The sequence below is a fragment of the Phacochoerus africanus genome, chromosome 14 (assembly GCF_016906955.1).
Source record: "Phacochoerus africanus isolate WHEZ1 chromosome 14, ROS_Pafr_v1, whole genome shotgun sequence".
NCBI classification, from domain to species: domain Eukaryota; kingdom Metazoa; phylum Chordata; class Mammalia; order Artiodactyla; family Suidae; genus Phacochoerus; species Phacochoerus africanus.
In genome coordinates, this window is record NC_062557.1 from 5,189,286 (window position 1) to 5,208,943 (window position 19,658).

Below are 19,658 nucleotides of genomic sequence, written 5' to 3' on the forward strand. Positions count from 1 at the left end.
CTATCTCCTAGTCATGGATTTTTTTCCCTATTAGCAGGTAGACAAGTGTTTTAGTGACGTTCTTTTTTTTCTACTACTTCTGATTTTATCAGAGCTGCAGCTGCCAGCCTACACCACAGCCCCAGCAACGCGGGATCTGAGCCGCGTCTGCGACCTACACCACAGCTCACGGCAACGCCGGATCGTTAACCCACTGAGCAAGGGCAGGGATCGAACCTGTCCTCATGGATCCTAGTCAGATTTGTTTCCATTGTGCCACAACGGAAACTCCCTATTGCTGATTTTCAGAGTGCAGTTTATATGAAGAAGTGAAAATGTGGGCAAATTATCCCCATGCTTTTTTTTTTTTTTTTTAAACTAGAGACTGTTAGTGTGTTTGGCGTTCTTTCTTTCTTTTTTTTTTTTTTGGCCATTTCTTGGGCCGCTTCCGCGGCATATGGAGGTTCCCAGGCTAGGGGTCGAATCGGAGCTGTAGCCGCCGGCCTACGCCAGAGCCACAGCAACTCGGGATCCGAGCCGCGTCTGCAACCTACACCACAGCTCACGGCAACGCCGGATCATTAACCCACTGAGCAAGGGCAGGGATCGAACTCTCAACCTCATGGTTCCTAGTCGGATTCGTTAACCACTGCGCCACGACGGGAACTCCGTGTTTGGCGTTCTTATCTGCTGTTGTGGTCCCTGTAGTAACTGGGCTCCGATCCACACATCTGGGCAGGCTGGGCAAATGGAATGCTTCACACAGGCGGCAAGGGGCACCCTTGCTCACTGCTTCTCTCTCTCTCTCTGTCTCTCTCTCTCTCTCTCTCTCTCTCTCTCTCTCTCTCTCTCTCTCTCTCTCTCTCTCTCTCTCACTTGCTCACATCCAGTTGGGGTTATTGGAAAGGTGCATTTCAAAGAAAGGAGAAAGCAAGATTTTGGCTTTTATTTTATTTTTTCATTTTTATCTTTTTTTGAGGGCCACACCTGTTGCATATGGAGATTCCTAGGCTAGGAGTCGAATCAGAGCTGTAGCTGAGGCCTACACCACAGCCACAGCAACACCGGACCCGAGCCACACAGCTCATGGCAATTCCGGATCCTTAACCCACTGAGCGAGGCCAGGGATCGAACCCAAATCCTCATGGATGCTAGTTGGAATCGTTAACCCCTGAGCCACGACAGGAACTCCCTCCCCATTCTTTATTTCTGATTCAGACAAGCTCTCCTGCAGTGTAAACGCCTTTCCCTTTTCTGATTTCACCTCATGTATATAATAAATGGATAATGTCTCATGTATGGGAAATAGATTTGACTGAGGTTCAACAGCTAATGACAAATTATTTGCGATGGCTTCTGCTTAGGGCAACTCAGCACCTCCCCTCCTATGAATTATGCACGTGGAAGAGAGGGCAAGCAAGTGCTAGACGTGAATAATGGATAATTCAGCTTTCCTAAGTGGTGAATTGCAGCGTTGTGTCATTGCAGACAGCTGCTCTGTGTGCTTCAGTCTGGACGGAAAAGCTTCCAGCGTTCCTAAGTGACAGCTTTGGTTTTGGCTGCTATTGCTCTCAAATTATATTTTCCTCCTTGGTTTTTTGTTTGTTTGTTTTTTGTTTTGTTTTTTGTCTTCTGTCTTTTATGGCCTCACCCGCAGAATTTGGAGGTTCCCAGGCCAGGGATCTAATTGGAGCTGAGGCTGCCGGCCTACACCACAGCCACAGCAACGCCAGGTCCAAGCCGCGTCTGCGGCCCACACCACAGCTCAGGGCAGTGCCGGATCCTAGTTGGGTTCGTTTCCGCTGCACCACGACGGGAACACCAGCTTCTTCATAGGTTGATCGAGATGAATCTCTCTGTCTTTTTTTTGAGTTTGCCGTAAACCTAAGCAATTGAAACATGTATCCTGGCCACATGCCACAGGAGACTTTTGCGGATTCCGAAGCTCTCTGTATGAGTCCAGGAGTCGGGGTGGGTGAGAACCTTGAGAAAGTATGTTCTGGCATGCGTCCTTCACTTTGAACAGGTCACCTTTGTGGAGGACTAGGTGGCAGAAACGTGGGTTAAGAAGCATTCGTTCAGTCATCGGATTGGGAAAGCGGTCGCAGATGGAATGTGCCGTGTTGCCTAAGCCTCCCTTGGTGACTTCGTGTCATCGCGTCCTGGCACAGTTCCTCCATGTGTCCAGACAAGGCACCTGCGGATTCTGACCCTGACGGCTGACTGTATCGGGTTCTTGTAGAGTTGAAAATGTCCCTGCCTCCTGGCGGGTCAAGGTGGGGCCAAGCGAGCCGGCCATGCCTGACGGGTGTCCCTACCACCTTGGCCGTTAGCCCTGCTAACGAATTTGACATGAGGGCGTGTATGTGTGTCTGTAGGTTTCACAGCGCTAAGCTGTTGTTCAATTAAACTCCATAATCGGTGTGGTAGTTGGTAGGTAAAGCCTGGGGCAGTGTTACTTAAATGTGTGTTTTCTGGAGTTCCCGCTGTGACTCAATGGGATCAGCAGCTTCTTGGGAGCTTTGGGATGCAGGTTCGATCCCCAGCCCGGCACAGTGGGTTAAGGATCCGGTGTTGCCACAGCTGCAGCTTGGATCTGATCCCTGGCCCAGGAACTCCATATATGGAGGGGCAGCCAGAAATGAAAATAATAATAATAATGATAATAAATTTATATGTTCCTATTAGTCATTTTGCATCAAATAGGAAAAATGAAGAGCTTTGCTGTGGAGGGTTATGGAGGTATGCACGTGGCGGGTGGAGGTGTTGAGACTTTCGTATATAGGTATCAGCCGGCTTATGAGACTCTAGACCAAGAAGTGTGTGTGTGTGTGTGTGTGCACGCGCGCTCGCGCGCACACACTGACACCTGCAGCTAAGATTCCCAAATACGTGAAGGACAAGGAAATATATGTCGGGTTTAAGGGAAAATATCAGGAGCAAAACACATGTATGTGTTCACTGGCGTGCGTTGTGGCGCCTCTGGTCTCTGGGCTTGATGGTATCCTGGGCTCGGGTAAGGATTCAGTTAAGGACAAAAGCAACACAGTCATCTGTTTTTATGTTTGGTAACTTGGGTTCTCACTGCTGTGATCTCGCTTCTTTTGTGCCATTGTTCCCGATCAAGAGAAGAAAATTCTGGAGTTCCTGTTGTGGCTCAGCAGGTTAAGAATCCGACCAGTATCCATGAGGTTGCGGGTTCGGTCCCTGCCCTTGCTCAGTGAGTTAACGATCCAGCGTTGCCGTGAGCTGTGGTGTAGGTTGCAGATGCGGCTCAGAGCTGGTGTTTCTTTGGCTGTGGTGTAGGCCTCAGCTACAGCTCTGATTCCACTGCTAGCCCGGAAATTTCCATATGCTGCAGGTGCGGCCCTAAAAAAAAAAGAAAAGAAAAGAAAAATTCTCCCAGGGTTAGAAATCACTCGGAATATTTGTTGAAAGGCTGAGGGTTTTTTGGTTTGTTTCTGTTTTTCCAAATCAGCTTTTTCACTTCGTTTGGTTTGACGGGTGTCTGTTTGCTGTTTCTGTCTCCTGCCCGCTAGGAAGCTACTTCGCCAGCCACTTCATCATGGGAGGGGAGAAGTTTGACTCGACTCACCCTGAAGGCTACCTGTTTGGAGAGAACAGCGATCTGAACTTTCTGGGGAACAGACCCGTGGCGGTATGCTTACAATCCATTCCCTTCCACGTGGGGCCGAGCGCCGAGTCAAATGGTCTTGACATAAGTGGGTAGTAGCTGGTTTGGCACTGGTGGTAGCTTGGTCTGGGTTGAGAGGGACCCCGAAGCCTCTTTGCTGGGTGGGGGCTCCTGGCACTCGAGGCTGACCTGTGGGAAAGTACAGAGTCTGCCCGCAGGTGGGGACGTCCCACCAAACCCAGCTGTCCTGGGACCTGCAGCTCTGCCTAAGTGCCCCTCTTCAGGCTGCCCTTGCCCAGCCCTTGCTGGCGCCCACTCCACTTTTTGTTCCTCTTGATACCATAGCACTTGATACCGTAGCAGCTTTGATTTCTCTGTTGCTTTCTCTGTCTATTCCCTGCCTCCCCCATGCAAAGGAACATTTCATAGGGCGAAGGTCCTTCTGCTGTTGCCTCTCAGCACCCAGGGCACAGCCTGGGACATGATGATAAACCCTTAATGAAGCTCTGTTGAGTGCATGGCTGAAAACGTTTCCCTCCATATCTGAGTTGATATCAGACTCTCTCCGTTCATTCAACTCATTCCATAAGCTTTTATGGAGGCTTTTCTCTGCGCCCAGCCTGAAGCTTGGTAATAAGCGCTGCCATGTGGCTATTGAGTGGCTCCTGTGTGTGAGGGAAGGCCCTAGAGACGTCTCAGCCATTACTCCGAATCGTCGTAAAGACCCACCTGGCGGAGGGCTTGTTATAATGCCCCTTCTGTACGCAAGAAAACTGGGCTTCCAAGAGGCCCACAGCGACAGCAGCTTTATGAAATGCGTACTGTGTTCCAGGCCCCGCCCTAAGGGCCTTGCAGAGAGTTTTCCCAAAGTCCCATAACTAGATCCACCTAGCCACGGATCAGCGACCTTCCTGCTGCTTCTCACTGCTTCACGGTATCTCGCCTTCCTCCAGAAACTGCCTGCTTCGCGGGGCAGACCACACATCGGAACGGGAAATGTTTCGGGAGCAGCAAAGGCTGAAGGATCAGGTTCAGTAGGACTTGAGAGCAGGGGAGGAGCGTGGCAAGGGCAGGTGCTGGGCTCTTGGCGCCGACAAGAGGTAGCGGGGTTGACCGAGCCTTTGGCGAATGGCTGGTTTTCCCTGGGCAGGCGGGGAAGGGGCTTCCTGGGAGTGAGGCGCAGAGCACAGGCCGGAAAGCACTCAGATTTCTGTTGAATCAGCAACCGTTGATGGAGCCACTACGATGTCCCAGGTGCTGCGATAGGTGCTGGGCATGCAGAGCTGAAATGAGCATGGTTTGTCCGTCCCCTGGAACAAATAAGGAAGCCAGTCTGGCGGGAGTGGACCTTTCCTGATGGTGAAACACGGTTAGAGAGGGAGGTGGGCGCTCCATCACTCCCAGAGGCTTCTGACTCTCCTGTAGGCTCGGGGAATGTTGAAGATTTGTAGGCAGATAAATGTCCCGGAGAAATTGAGTGCTTTTGGTTTAGGTTTTTAGGAAGGTTAATCTGACGGCGGTCTTCCCTCCGGAGCTTTAAAACACTTTTGTTGGTGGTTTTCACTGTTTTCTTCCTTTCTATCTGGAGTGACCTCCCCCCCATGTGTCCCCTCCTGAGTCTAGTGGTTCATTTCAAATTACCGAGTCCTTTCTGCTTCAGAGTCACTTATGACACCTCACGCTTATCAAACATCTGCTCTTTGGTTTTGCTATTGCTACCTTAGCCATTTGAGTAAAAAGATTTTTTTTCCCTGATTGAGCCGGATGAGCACTCTTTCTCACTAGCCTGGAGTCCGCTCGTGCTCAGGAAACACCCTTTCTTCTCCGGTGGGCTTTTGCCATTGGCGTCTGCTGCTTCTCCCCTTTTCTTTTCTTCTAGTATCAAAATGGTTTTCTATACTTAAAATTTTTGTTTTTTACCTTTTTGGTCCATAAAGATGATTTTTAAAACAAGTGAACTTAGGGAGTTCCCGTCGTGGCTCAGCAGTTAACGAATCCGACTAGGAACCATGAGGTTGCGGGTTCGATCCCTGGCCGTGCTCAGTGGGTTAAGGATCTGGTGTTGCTGTGAGCTGTGGTGTAGGTTGCAGACGCGGCTCAGATCCCGCGTTGCTATGGCTGTGGTGTAGGCTGGCGGCTACAGCTCCGATTTGACCGCTAGCCTGGGAACCTCCATATGCCATGGAAGTGGCCCAAGAAATGGCAAAAAGGCAAAACAAGTGAACTTGGAGTTCCCGCCATGGGGCAGCAGGATCGGCAGTGTCTTGGACATGATAGGACACAGGTTCGATCCCCAGCCAGTCCCCGGTGGGTCGGGGACCCAGTGTGGCTGCACATGTGGCTTAGGTCGCAGCTACGGCTCGAATCTGATCCGTGGCCCTGGAGCTCCATGTGCCTTGGGGAGGCCGAAAAAGAAAAACAAGAACCAAAGAGGGGGAGCGCTTCTTCAGGTTCGTTTTGAGGTTTCTGTGGCTGACAAACCTTCCCCAACTCTTACCTTCTCGTTCACCCCCCTGTCTGAGCCTGCGAGTGGCAGAGCACCTTGACCTTCACTTTGAGGCTTTATCCCAAAGGAGCACCCACGTGGACCTTTCCGTTGTTGTTTTTGTGGACTAATCATTAAACATGCTTAATGTTGCACAGAGCAAATGCTTTCAAAAGACACCAGGCACCATGATTTCATGTTAAGAGAGAAAATCAGGGTAAATTCAAAGAGGTAGGTAGAGAGAGTCCCGTGGTGGCCTAGAGGCTAAGGATCTGGTGCTGTCCCTGCTGTGGTGCAGGTTCAGTCCCTGGCCCAGGAATTTATGTATGCCGTGGGTGCGGCCAAAAAAAAAAAAAAAAAAAAAAAGAGGCAGGTAGAAATATTGACTGCAGAAGAACTGAAGCACGTTTCCTTTCCCTTTCCATCTTTCTTAGCTACTAGCAGCTGACACTGGCTGGTCGTTCCAAGCTCCGTGTAGGTGTTAGCTTATTTTGCCCTCCTACCCTAAGGAAGAGGGTGCTGATTTGATGGAAAACAAGAGACACATGGAATTGAGACCAAGTTGCAGAGCCTGGACGTGACTGAGTCAGGATTTGTCCCTGGGGGTCCAGCTCCAGAGCCTGGGGTCCTCGGCCCTTTCCCACTGGTCAGATCAAGGGTATTCAGGAGCCCTGCCCACATCCCAGTCTGGTCCGTTGGAGCAGGTCCCTAATTGCGGTTTGTGAGATATGGCGCACGACCCGTTCAAAAGTAGCCAGGGGCGGTGGCATGGTCTCATGAATCTCTCCTGAGAGTCCCTGCTTGGGGTGTAAATCTGCCTGCTGACCCGACCTCCTGTGTGTCAGCTTGTGTAGGGCAAGGCCCGGCAATTGAAGGCTGATCTGTCACCTGAGTTCTGCAGAGCTGACCTCCACTGTCCAGGAACTCGCATCTCGCTGTCACTCAGTGGGTATCAGGTTGCAGAGGAAAGAGAACAGCCTTATAAAGCCATCCAGCGGCTCCAGGCAAGGACAGCTCCTCTTCCCAGAGAGGCAGGGACAAAATACATTGAAACGAATTGTTAGATTAAAATATAAATGCTGGAGTTCCCGTTGTGGCTCAGCGGGTTAAGAACCTGACTAGTATTGGAGTTCCCGTCCTGGCTCAGAGGTAATGAACCCAACTAGTATCCATGAGGATGTGGGTTCAATCCCTGGCCTCACTCAGTGGATTAAGGATCTGGTGTTGCCATAAGCTGCTGTGTAAGTCACAGACGCAACTTGGATCCCACGTGGCTGTGGCATAGGCTGGTGGCTGCAGCTCTGATTTGACCCCTAGCCTGGAAACGTCCAAATGCCATGTGTATATATAGACACACACACGTATATGCAAATGCCATAGACTCCCTGGCTCCTGGGATTTGTGGCATTTGTTGTCATTTCTTTATTTTTCTGGCCACACCTGTGGCATGCAGAAGGTCCCAGGCCTGGGATCAAACCCACCCACAGCTGTGACCTGAGCCACAGCAGTGACAATGCTGGATTCTTAACCCACAGAGGCACCAGGGGAACCCCAATTTCCTGTCATTTCTGAATAATCAGACTAAGACAAGGACCACTCCAGGGAGTGGTTACACTGAGCGGACCTCCCATTTAGCTTAATCCATCCAAGTCAAGCTTATTATCAAGTCTTCAGGTCAGATTTAAAGAACCAGAGTGTGTGCGTGTGTGTATTTAGAAAGATGGTTGAACAGAGCTTGGAATCAAGATTTCACGTTTTACTTACATATTATTATTATTATTATTATTATTATTATTATTATTGCCTTTTAGGGCTGCACCCGAAGCATATGGATATTCCCAGGCTATGGGTCAAATCAAATTGGAACTATAGCTGCCCACCTACACCACAGCCACAGCAACTTGGGATCCTAGCCACATCTGTGACCTACACCGCAGCTCATGACAACGCCAGATCCCCAAGCCATTGAGCAAGGCCAGGGATCAAACCCAAATCCGCATGGATGCTAGTTGGATCTGTTTCCGCTGTGCCATGATGGGAACTCCCACATCTGTCTATTAAATGCTTTGCAACCTTGGCAAGCCTGCCGCTCAGGCTCTCAAATTACCCTCTTGAAAAGAGGAGGCAATTCTGACTTTATTAGGAGTGTCATGCTTGAAAAATGCATTGGAATTGCTGCATGAAAGGAATATGGAGCTGGAGTTCCCCTTGTGGTGCAGCAGATTCAAATCCGACTCGTATCCATGAGGATGTGGATTTGATCCCTGGCCTCGCTCAGGGGGTTAAGGATCTGGCGTTGCTGTGAGCTGTAGTGTAGATCGAAGATGCGGCTCGGATCCTGAGTTGCTATGGCTGTAGTGGAGGCTGGCAGCTGCAGCTCTGATTAGACCCCTAGCCTGGTGAATTTCCATATGCTGTGGGTGCGGCCCTAAAAAGCGAAGGAAGGAAGGAAGGAAAGAAATAGGTTAGCTCACTCACTAACCTCTCAGGTTAGTTATTTCTGTGGCTGTTGACTGCTCTGGGTGGAGAGAATACTGGTTCTTCGTTTACTGTCTCAAGTAGTGAACCGGGCTTCTCGAGGTCTTTATGTTCTGGTCCCTGTACAGAGGAGAGAAGACTGCTGTGTCTGTACAGCATGGTTGTGCAACGTTAGGTAGAGGCCATCCCCCCCCTTCCTGGATGGCGAAGAGCTGGTGCTGACGTTTTGGTCCTTTATTGCATGAGATCTTATTTTGCCGAGGCAGATTACTGCCGCGCTCTCAATTACGTCGAGGCTCAGTGCCTTCGGGATTGTCAGAGTATCGGATGGTGTCTTGCCCTACCTGCGTTCAGATCTCTGTCGTCTGGGAGGAAGCAGCTCGGTTTTGGTCGGGGCCCCTCATTCTCCACATCCTCTCGTTCGTTCTTTCTCAGGCCCCACACACTCTTCTCACGCTCTCTGCAACCAGGCTGCTCAGCTGGCTTAAGAACCAAGGCGGGCTTTCCTTCTTCCTCTAAAAGAGACAGATCCCGAAATTGTGCTTACATCCAGTCCCTGTAAACCGAACTCTCTTATTAGTCACAGGTGTGCAGGGAGACCAAGTTCTTGAAAGGAACTTGGCGGTGTGTCCATCTGGGAAGCAGAATTTCGCCCGGTTTTGTATCAGCCAGGGTGCCGTTCATTCATTTGTTCAGGAAATACCTACCTACGAGTCGTGTGCTGTGCCAGCAGCTGGGAGTGCATGCTGGCCCTTGCCTCAAGGAGCTCCGGCTGAGAGGGGTGGGCGGGTTGCCCCCGACCGTGGTGGATCACGGTCATTCTGTGAGAAAGACCGGGCCAGGGCACCCTGGGAGCACAGGTGAGTGGGGTCCCCCTGCCCAGGGCCCCAGCTCCAAGGGGTGACTCCTTGGGCCTGGAGGTTGAGCAGGATTCCCAGGTGGAGATTGGGAAGGTCGTTAAGGCCCAGTTTACAAGCGACGTGAGGAAGCTCACAGATGCAAAGATGCATGACAGGCTTCCAGGTCGCAAATGGACTGAAGGGACTGGGGGCCGATGAGGTTGGAAGGATAAACTGGGCCCATGTTTGAAGGGCCGTGAATGTCGTATTGAGCAGCTTTTAGTTCTCTGTCCACGGCAGGAAGAAGGTCAATGGTCAGGAGAAGCTCGTCAGTGACCAGCTTTGGGGTGTAGTTACGCTGTTGCCATCCTGGAGCCTCCATCTATAAAAATACCTTTTTTTTTTTTGGCTGCACCTGCAGCATATGCAAGTTCCTGGGCAAGGGATCAATCCAAGCCGCAACTGCAACCTGAGCTACCATGGAGATAACACCAGATCCTTAACCCACCATTCCACAGTGGGAACTCCCTAAAAAGACCCGTCTTGCTGGCACCGTGACAGCAATCATGACTTGGTTTTCATTTTAGAACGTTAACCCTTTAAATCCACTCAGTGAATTAGCAGTAGAGTGAATGGAAACAAGAGGAAACAGGGGACCCGTTAGGAAGTAGCAGTTATTTTAATGTAGTTCAGAATGAAACGTGCCTGAACTAGGACTGTGGCATTCAAAACCAGGGATGGGGCAGGTTCAAGAGCTGCGGGCCGTGCGAGGCGAGGAGGGGATGCTCAGCGTGGGTTTTGTCTGCAGGTCGGTGTGTGTCCAGGCCCCCGGGTAACCGGACAGGTTGGTCACAAGCGTCTCGTGCCTTCGAGCCAGGCTGCGGTAACAGAGCACCGCAGGCCGGTGGCCTAAAGAACAGAAAGTCATTTCTCACAGTTCTTCTGGAGGCCGGGAAGGCCAAGACCAAGGCGCCAGCAGATTGGGTTGCTGGCAAAGTCCCTCTTCCTGGCCGGTGACGACTCCTTCGTCCTGTGTCTTCACGTGGCAGAGAGAGGCTTGATGTCTTTCTTCCTCTTCCCATGAAGCCACTGATCCCATCTTGGGGACCCCACCCTCCTGGGGACCTCATCTCACCCTCATGGCCTCCCCAAGGCCCCATCTCCGGCTGTCGTCACATTGGGAGTTGGTCTTTGCCGTATGAATGGGGGCGGGGGCGGGGGACGAAACGGGGTCCAGAGCACAATCCGAAGCCTACGGAGAGTGGGCCTCTTTCCTCTGTGTGCGTGGGATTGGATTTTTCGCCTTTTGCCTGCTGTCTTCTTTCTTTCTTCCTTCCTTTGTAGTTGTACTGCAGCTGGCTTTTGTTGGGGGCGTTCAGTTTGGCAGCATCCCTTTTTCCGCTGCGGCCCAGCTGCTTCACGGCTCCGCACCACCATGGGAAGGAAAACTCACACGCGCGTGTGTCTCCTCTGCCCTCGGGGTTCTACTGCAGCACTGATTCACTTTTGACCCCAGTGGGCTTCCCGCACATCGGGCAGGACTCGTTAGACAAATTATAGCGTGTCAAGGCGATGAACCGGTATTCATCCAAAAATAAAGTCGATCTGTATCCCTTGAGATAAAAATATACCCACCACCGCGTAGTTTGCCTAAAAAAAGCAAGATGCTATATATAATGAGGAGTCTGGTTTCACTTCTGATAAAAAAAATAACAGCGTATAAAAATATACGTGTACATTTATGTTAATATTCACAGGTGCATAAAAATTCATCAGAACAGTGCATTTTTAGCTGTGAACCCGTGTCCTCTTGGGGTTCCTCAGGGAGGGGAGCTGCTTCTTGCTTCGTATTCTCTCTTGTTTGAATTTTCCCTGGTGAACATGTTTTCATGTTTTAACTAAAAGCATTTTAATATTCTTTAAAAATAGAGAAGGGACTCTTGCTGGGCTCAGGAAGGAAGTAGGTCTGGGAGAATATGTAGAAGTAGGAAAATTAAGGAAGTCGACAGTATAATGGGTTTTGTTTATTTATTTTTTTTTAGTGAACTGCAGGAAGGGTGGGGTCTGCCGAGTGGGGTTTCGGCATGGACCAAGAAGTGGCTGTGGCTTGTGGAGAATGACAGAGACCTCAGAGTGAGCATGAGAAGGGATGGAGCTGGCAGCTTCATCCTCTTGGTGTCAGCGTGCAAGGATTTCACCTTTAGAGAAATGTCAGGATACAGCCTTCTTTTTTTTTTAGGGCTGAACCCTCGGCATATGGAAGTTCCCAGGCTAGGGGTTGAAATGGAGCTACAGCTGCCAGCCTACACCACAGCCACAGTAATGTCAGATCTGAGCCTCATCTTTGACCTGCACCACAGCTCATGGCAACGCCAGATCCTTAACCCACGGAGCAAGGCCAGGGATCGAACCCATAACCTCATGGATCCCAGCCTGGTTCGTTAACCACTGAGCCATGAAGGGAGCTCTGATGTGGCCTTCTTTTAACAACCTGAGAGTAAAAGAAAACCCAGGCAGCTTTACATGAGGATTTTTAAATTTTTATTTATGTTTATTTATTTTTGTCTTTTTAGGGCCACACCCCTGGCATATGAAGGTTCCCAGGCTGGGGGTCCAGTCGGAGCTGCAGCTCTCGGCTACACCACAGCCACAGCAATGCAGGATATGGGTTGTGTTTGCGACCTATACCACAGCTCATGGCAACACTGGATCCTTTAACCCACTGAGCAAGGCCAGGGATCGAACCTGTGTCCTCATGGATATTAATCCCGTTTGTTGCTACTGAGCCACCACAGGAACTCTACATAAGGATTTTTTTTTTTTTAGAAACAGCATTTCTAGGAGTTCCCTGGTGGCTCTGCTGGTTAAGAACCTGGCATTGTCACTGCTGCAGCTCAGGTTCCATCCCTGACCTGGAATTGCTACGTGCCAGCAAACGGAAACAGCTGGAGATATAAAGATAGATAAAATGAAATCCCTGCCTGAAGGAACTTACTTATAACCCGGGAATATCCACATGTTGGAGGAGGGGCTGGCGAGCAAAGGCACAGAAACCTCTAAACAAGGTGATGTCGGGCCTTGCAGATGGCTCAGGGTACCAAGTGTCGGGCCCAGAGGGTCGGAGGAGACACAGCAAGAGATAAGGCTGTGGGTGCCAGCCTAGACCAGGGGCCCTGTGCTCCTTCCTGCCAACTTTGGACTTTTATCCTGTGGGCGCGGGGAACCACTCGTGGGTTTTAAAATGGGAGTCCTGGAGTTTCCGTCGTGGCTCAGTGGTTAACAAATCCAACTAGGAGCCACGAAAGTTGCAGGTTTGATCCCTGGCCTCGCTCCGTGGGTGAAGGGTCCGTCGTTGCCGTGAGCTGTGGTGTAGGTTGCAGATGAGGCTTGGATCCTGCTTCGCTGTGGCTCTGGCGTCGGCTGGCAGCTGTAGCTCCCATTCGACCTCTAACCTGGGAACCTCCACATGGCTCGGGAGCAGCGCTAGAAAAAGCGAAAAGACCAAAAATAAAAATAAAAAACCAAAAACCTGGGCGTCCTCTAACGTGCGTTTTGGCAGATTCACTCAGAGGACCATGTGGACGATGAGTCAGAGCTGACCGTGAGGGCGAGGGCGACTTGTGAGCACAGAGAAAGGAGAACCCGTTGTTCAAACGAGACGTGATGCAGTCTGACCCCGGGTCGCAGAAGGAAGAAGCGGGCCCTGATCAGGGAGGCAGAACTGCCGTTGGTAACCGAGGGAGCGTCCAGGGCTTGGTGGTCAGACTGTCTTCCAGGCCTCCCAGAGAACACGGCCAGCCAGGGGCTCTTCCTGTTTCGTGCGGCAGCGCATGCCAGCATGCCGGCTCCTCTCAGCCTCGTGCCCGTCCCGGAATCATCGCGTGTGCTCCGCTGCTCTGCCAAGCTCCCAAGGGGCCCCTTCCCCCACCTCGCACGAGACCCAGGCCTCTGCCAGGGTGTCAGTTCTGAGGCCTGGGAGGCTGCCCTCTTAGCGTCAGCTCGGCCTCATGCTGCTCCGTATTCCAGCACCTTCGGGATCCACACATCCCTCGAGATCCTGCCAGCGCGTGTCTTAGCCTGATCCCCTGGTGTGTTTGGGGTGATTGTTACAAACACCTTCTCTTAGCAGGTCCAGCAGACGCCTCCGAGGGACACTGAGACTTGGCCCCAATTATGGTCTAGTGGCCAGAGGAAGATGGGGCGGACCTTGGTAGGGCAAGCCCTGTCTCGTAAGGTGCTTGTCTTGAGCGAGGGGGAGAGGGAGTTGGCCACTTTGCAGGCCCAGGGTTCCAAGTCGGTTAACACAGACATGCACGTCTCAAGGCTTAGAGTTCATTCCTTTCCATCAGGCCCTGACTGGACTCAGGAAACCTGCCTGGGCCGAGCTCTGCCAGTCCTTCCAAGTGGGAGAGTGTTTTTAGGCTGCCCAACTATCACACTTGGCTTCACGCTGGTTCTTTTTCCCCTCGGCATATGGACGTTCCCAGGCGAGGGGAGCCACAGCAACGCCAGATCCTTAACCCACTCAGTGGGGCCAGGGCTCGAACCCACATCCTCATCCATGCCAGGTGAGTTCATTACCACCGGCTGCGACGGGAACTCCTGGGTTCACGTTGATGGTGGCTGTGTCTGAGTCAGCCTTCTTCTGCTTTCGGTGAACACACGGGTCTTAATAACAGCCACCCAGCTCCACAGCTGGAACTGCCGCTGGGGCTGGGGACACAGACCTGGTGAGGGGCAGAGGGGGGTACCAGCGTGTCGCTGCCTGTCCCGCACACATGTCTGCCCTTGGTTTGGCTTGGTTTGGTTTTTCTCTTTCTTTTTACAGCCTCACCTGTGGCACATGGATGTTCCCAGGCGAGGGGTCGAATCGGAGCTGCCGGCCTACACCACAGCCACAGCAACGGGATCTGAGCCACATCTGTGACCTACACCGCAGCTTGCAGCCATGCCAGATCCTTAACCCACTGAGTGAGGCCGAGGATCAAACCCACATCGTCACGGACACTGTCTTGGGCTCTTAACCCACTGAGCCACAGTAGGAACTCCACGCCCTTGTCTTTTAATCGAATACTATGTCTTGGAGACCATTCTGTATCCCTTTATATAGGCCGAGGTTCTTTTCCTTCTTTTGGTTTCAATGGACCCAGTACCCACTGTGGACAGGACCGTGTAGCCTCCTCTCCTGGCATTGCAGCAGCACCTTTGTCATAAGTCAGGTGACTGTATCTCGTTGCTCCAGTGAGGGATCCACTCATATCTCATATCCAGCCTGGGAGAAGCCTGGGAGAAGGGGTGGCGGCAGAGGGGAGCAGGTGGCCGTCCTGGCCGCCAGCGTTCTAGAAGATGAGCAGGGCGGGGCTGGGGGTCTTGGCAAGCCCCTTCCGAGACCCTGACTTAGCCTTCTGCTTCCAGAGCTCCCTTGCCCTTGCTGGGCCATGCCCCGTGTCCCCGGGACTGTCCAATCCTGATTCACTCTCCGGTCAGCACCCGCTGCTGGAGGGGACAGGTGATCTCCTGGCCATGTCGTGTCTGGGAAAAGATCTCGGCGTGGAAATGCTTTTCTTTCCGACCTCCCAGCCTCCTCTCTCGGGCCTCAGTACACCCCACTTCTAGGAGGCGCTGCTGTCTCCGATGCCTGAGCCTCCCTGGGGTTCTGGGCAGAGCTGTGTCTGCCACTCGGAATTTCAGCCTTTTCTGTTCTAAATCCGTTTCTGCTTCTCTGTGTGGGTTTCGGCTTCTCATTGTTTATTTCCTCTCCAGTTCCCTCTGTTTGTGTGGTTTTACACTTTCTTCTTCCTTGTCAGTCCCTCTGCTGTTATTTCGGTGGGAATTCAGAAGGGCGCGGAGCTGAGGACCAGTGTCTCATCTGTCCGAGGAGGCTGGGAGGCCGCTGTAAGCCTTTGCACTCATTTCTTCAAACTTTCAAATCTGTCCAGATGGGACCAAGGAAGCACTCCTTGACTAAATTCTCTCTCATTTCTTCAAACTACATGTCAAAACCTGATAACTAACCCCTTATATAGCTAATATAAAATAAAATTTTGTAATAGAATTTAAATTTTAATGTACATTAAAATTTAATTTTAATATAATGTAATTTATATTATAGTCAACTATAATAAAATAGTGGATTACAGTAGAAAGGGAATGAATATACAATATATTTAGGCTTTGAAATTTTTGGGTTTTTTTTTTTTTTTTTGGTCTTTTCAGGGCTGCACCCCTGGCATATGGAGGTTCCCAGGGTAGGGGTCTAATCGGAGCTGTAGCCACCAGCCTACAGCCACAGCCACAGCAACACCTGATCTGAGCCGCATCTGCGACCTACACCACAGCTCACGGCAACACCGGATCCTTGACCCATTGAGCGAGGCCAGGGATTGAACCCGCAACCTCATGATTCCTAATCGGATTCGTTTCTGCTGTGCCACGACGGGAACTCCTGAATGGGTTTTTTTTTGGTTTTTTTTGGCCTTAATCACCCTCCATAATAGACAAGGGCTATAAATCCCATTTTATAGATAAAGAAACTGACGCCCAGAGATGTTAAATTACTCACCCCAGAATGGAGACAAGAAGCTGGATCTTCCAGGCCCTGCCGTCCTCCCCACCTGACCCAATCCTTTCATTTTCATTCCTTCTTTTTAGTCTTGCACACAGCTCGCTGGCAAGGCCAGAGGGTCCTGGCTCCTTGTTGAACTTACATACTCCTCCACAAACCCTTCATTAAAAAAAAACATGGCAGGAGTTCCCGTCGTGGCGCAGCGGCTAACGAATCCGACTAGGAACCATGAGGTTTCGGGTTCCATCCCTGGCCTTGCTCCGGGGGTTAAGGATCCATCGTTGCCGTGAGCTGTGGTGTAGGTCACAGACACAGCTCGGATCCCGCATTGCTGTGTCTCTGGCGTAGGCCGGCGGCTACAGCTCCGATTCGACCCCTAGCCTGAGAACCTCCATATGCCAAGGGAGCAGCCCTAGAAAAGGCAAAAAGACAAAAAACAAACAAAACCGAACACATGGCAGTCTGCTTTTTCGTTATTTTGTGAGTGTTAACTGTGCCAAGTTGCCATTTAGGGCAAATATTCAAAATCCAAGGGGTGACCGTGGGCACATGCCAGACGCCTCTGAAGATTTCGTCCTGACACTCATTCTGCATTTGCCCATTTTAACCTCCTGCGTGTGCTGGTCTAATCTCTCTGGGTGCTACGAAGACATCTCCAGCACAGACTTGGCCCTCTCTCTGGCAGGAAGCTCTCACACACACACAGGGGAGGTGATAAATGAAGTGCAAGCAGAGCTTCCAGAAGCTCTGAGAAAGACTTTACTTTGTGACCTAAGTTTTGCTGACTTGGAAAGTGCCACTTAGTGCTTGAACTTTTGGTTGGTTTGTGTGATGCTGTGTTTCTTCACAAACCAGAGCATAGCAAACTGCTGTGGTTTTCAACAGTGAAACTAAAGCATCTGGGTTGTAGGAATTTCCTCGAAATTTCTTTGAACCATACTGAAACTGAGCGTACACACTCTCACCTCTGTTTCCTGTTGTCAGGGTCCACCCTGGCTTTACGGGAAACTATATGTACTGGTGTTGCGTTTCAAAGAAAAATTTGGCTCACTTTTTCAGCTTTTTAAAGAGATGCATAATGGCCTTAAATTGTAATGAAAGTGTTTTACAAATGTCTATAAAAGTCAAAGACCTCCGGGTTCGGTGGTGTGGTTACATGTAAATTGCATCCCTAAGCAGCACCCTTATTTCACTCAACTCAAATCATAGCCCTGATTATTACAGAAATGAATCAGACGTAGGCTTTGTCTTTAGAAGGCAGCTCTGACAAAGCGAGCTTTGCGGCAAAGCCTGCTATAATTATAGACTAGAATGTAGTCCCATATTTTCCGTTTATTAAACTTCTAAAAGCTTTTGAGACCAGAGGTGCACCTCCTCTGCTAATCCATACTGTTAAATATGTTTAAGGAAAAAATAAAAATCATTAACCAAAAAAACCATTTTTTTAAGAGACTTATTAGCCCAGGTACTTAAGAGGAGTGATAATAAGAAGAAGTGCCAGTGGGAAACCTATACAGTCCACAGAGTTATTTCACGGTAAACAGTTGAGCTGTCCTCTCCTCAAACCAACCCTCTGGGGTTCATGATGCTGGTGGGGGCCTGGACTGTGCTGCCACGTTTCCTCATTGCCAGCTGCTCCCTGCTAGGCCCTGCCAGCAGGGGGCGCTAGAGGGTCTGCAGGGCTGGAGGGGGGGAAGGGCACTACCCAGAGGTCGGGGGCCCAGCTTCCCTGGGGCCCCTGGGATCTGAGAGATCCCACCTCTCCCTTTCATTCCTCCAGCCCTGGGGGTGGCACCCTGTCGGCTCAGGGTCCCCTTTTGGTGTTTCTCCAGTGGCTGTTGAGCCAGTTCCTTCTATTAAATTCTCTGTTCAAATACCTGGTGTCCTCCTTGGTTTTCCTCACCAGTCCTTGATTAACCCAACCTTTAATCTCACAAGGTAGAAGCAGGTATTATTAAGCATGTTTTACTGGTGGAGAAGGGGAGACTGAGCCTACAGCAGTGTGTCTAAAATTGCACAACCAGTAGCGCGAGAACCCAGACCCACACCGGGGCTGTTTTGAGACCCTCTGCTCGCTCCCTCCTCTCAGCATCACTCTTGCTGAACTTAATTTTGTTTTAATAATCTTATACTCACAGAACCATTGCACGGGTAGTCGGGAATCCCTGTGTACCCTCCAGCCGGCTTCTCGGATGTTAACGCCTCACACAACCTTAGAACAGCGATCCCATCTAACTCACAGAGGCACATTGCTGGGGCTTATTTATTTTATTTTATTTTATTTTATTTTATTTATTTATTTATTTATTTATTGTCTTTTTGCTGTTTCTTTGGGCCGCTCCTGTGGCATATGGAGGTTCCCAGGCTAGGGATCCAGTCGGAGCTGTAGCCACCAGCCTACGCCAGAGCCACAGCAACGCGGGATCCAAGCCGCGTCTGCAACCTACACCACAGCTCGCGGCAACGCCGGATCGTTAACCCACTGAGCAAGGGCAGGGACCGAACCCACAACCTCATGGTTCCTAGTCGGATTCGCTAACCACTGCGCCACAATGGGAACTCCCAGTTTTTATTTTTTATTTTTTTAATTACTCAAATGAATGTACCACATCTGTAGTTGTATAATGATCATAACAATCTGATTTCACAGGATTTCCATCCCACAGCCCAAGCACATCCCCCCACCCCCCAAACTGTCTCTTCCGGAGACCATAAGTTTTTCAGTGTCTGTGAGTCAGCATCTGTTCTGCAAAGAAGTCCCGTCTGTCCTTTTTTCAGATTCCACATGTCAGTGAAAGCATTGCATGTTGGTGTCTCATTGTACGGCTGACTTCACTTGGGATGATAATTTCTAGGTCCATCCATGTTGCAAAAAATGCTGGTGTTTCGTTCTTTTTGATGGCTGAGTCATATTCCACGGTGTATCTGGACCACCTCTTCTGGATCCAGTCCTCTGTCCATGGACATTTAGGTTGTTTCCATGTCTTGGCTCTTGCAGATAGCGCTGCTGTGAACATCGGAGTCCATGTGTCTTTGCGAGTCGTGGTTTTCTCTGGTACTGGTTTTTAAAACTACAGATTTTATTGGGACTACACCAGTTTTTCCACTGGCATCTTGTTTGCGTGCCGGGTTACCTTCGGTTGTCACGTCTCCTTCATCTCCCAGTGCTTGACAGTTCCTGGGTTTTTCCTTGTTTTTCATGACCTTGACAATCCTGAGATGTACCGGCGAGGTATTTCATCGAACTCCCGTCCGTTTGGGTCTTCTGATGTTTTCTTGTGATGAGGCGGGGTTACGAAGGTGTGGGAGGAATACCAGAGGTCAGTGCCTTTCTCATTGTATCATTTCAGAGGCACAGATGGGCACATGGCCCACCGCCAGCGAGGGCAGCCTTGATCTCTCTGTCAAGGTGGTGTCTGCCAGCTCTATCCACTATAAATCTTTCCTTTTGCACAATTTGTCTGTTTAGAAGCCTGTCACCGAATCCTCTTGCTGAACTTTTGACTTGCCACTTAATCCTGAGGCTGTGCTTTCTTGGCAGATGATTAACTCGTACTTAAAGAACCTTTATGTTAATTGACCAGGCTGACTATAGAAGGCCGGGCGATTACTACAGAAGCCGCTCTCGGTGTTAGGAGACAGGACCGTGCAGTGCTTCTTGGGGACTCATGACCTGTT

At 50.5% G+C, this 19,658-nt stretch overlaps 1 protein-coding gene across 17 annotated transcripts in view; it reads left to right on the plus strand.

The window, feature by feature from the left end:
• RNF157 (ring finger protein 157) overlaps positions 1-19,658 on the plus strand; it is a 78,507-nt gene that overhangs the window by 18,472 nt on the left and 40,377 nt on the right. For 16 of the 17 annotated variants that reach the window (XR_007131586.1, XR_007131588.1, XM_047756671.1 and 13 more), the window contains exon 2: positions 3,519-3,637. Coding sequence is in view for 14 of the 17 variants with exons in the window: in XM_047756671.1 (XP_047612627.1) it covers positions 3,519-3,637 (119 nt within the window). In the remaining 3 variants the exon portion in view is untranslated. Of the gene's footprint in view, positions 1-3,517; positions 3,638-19,658 lie in introns of those variants that run through there. The other variant, XM_047756689.1, reaches the window with a different exon arrangement.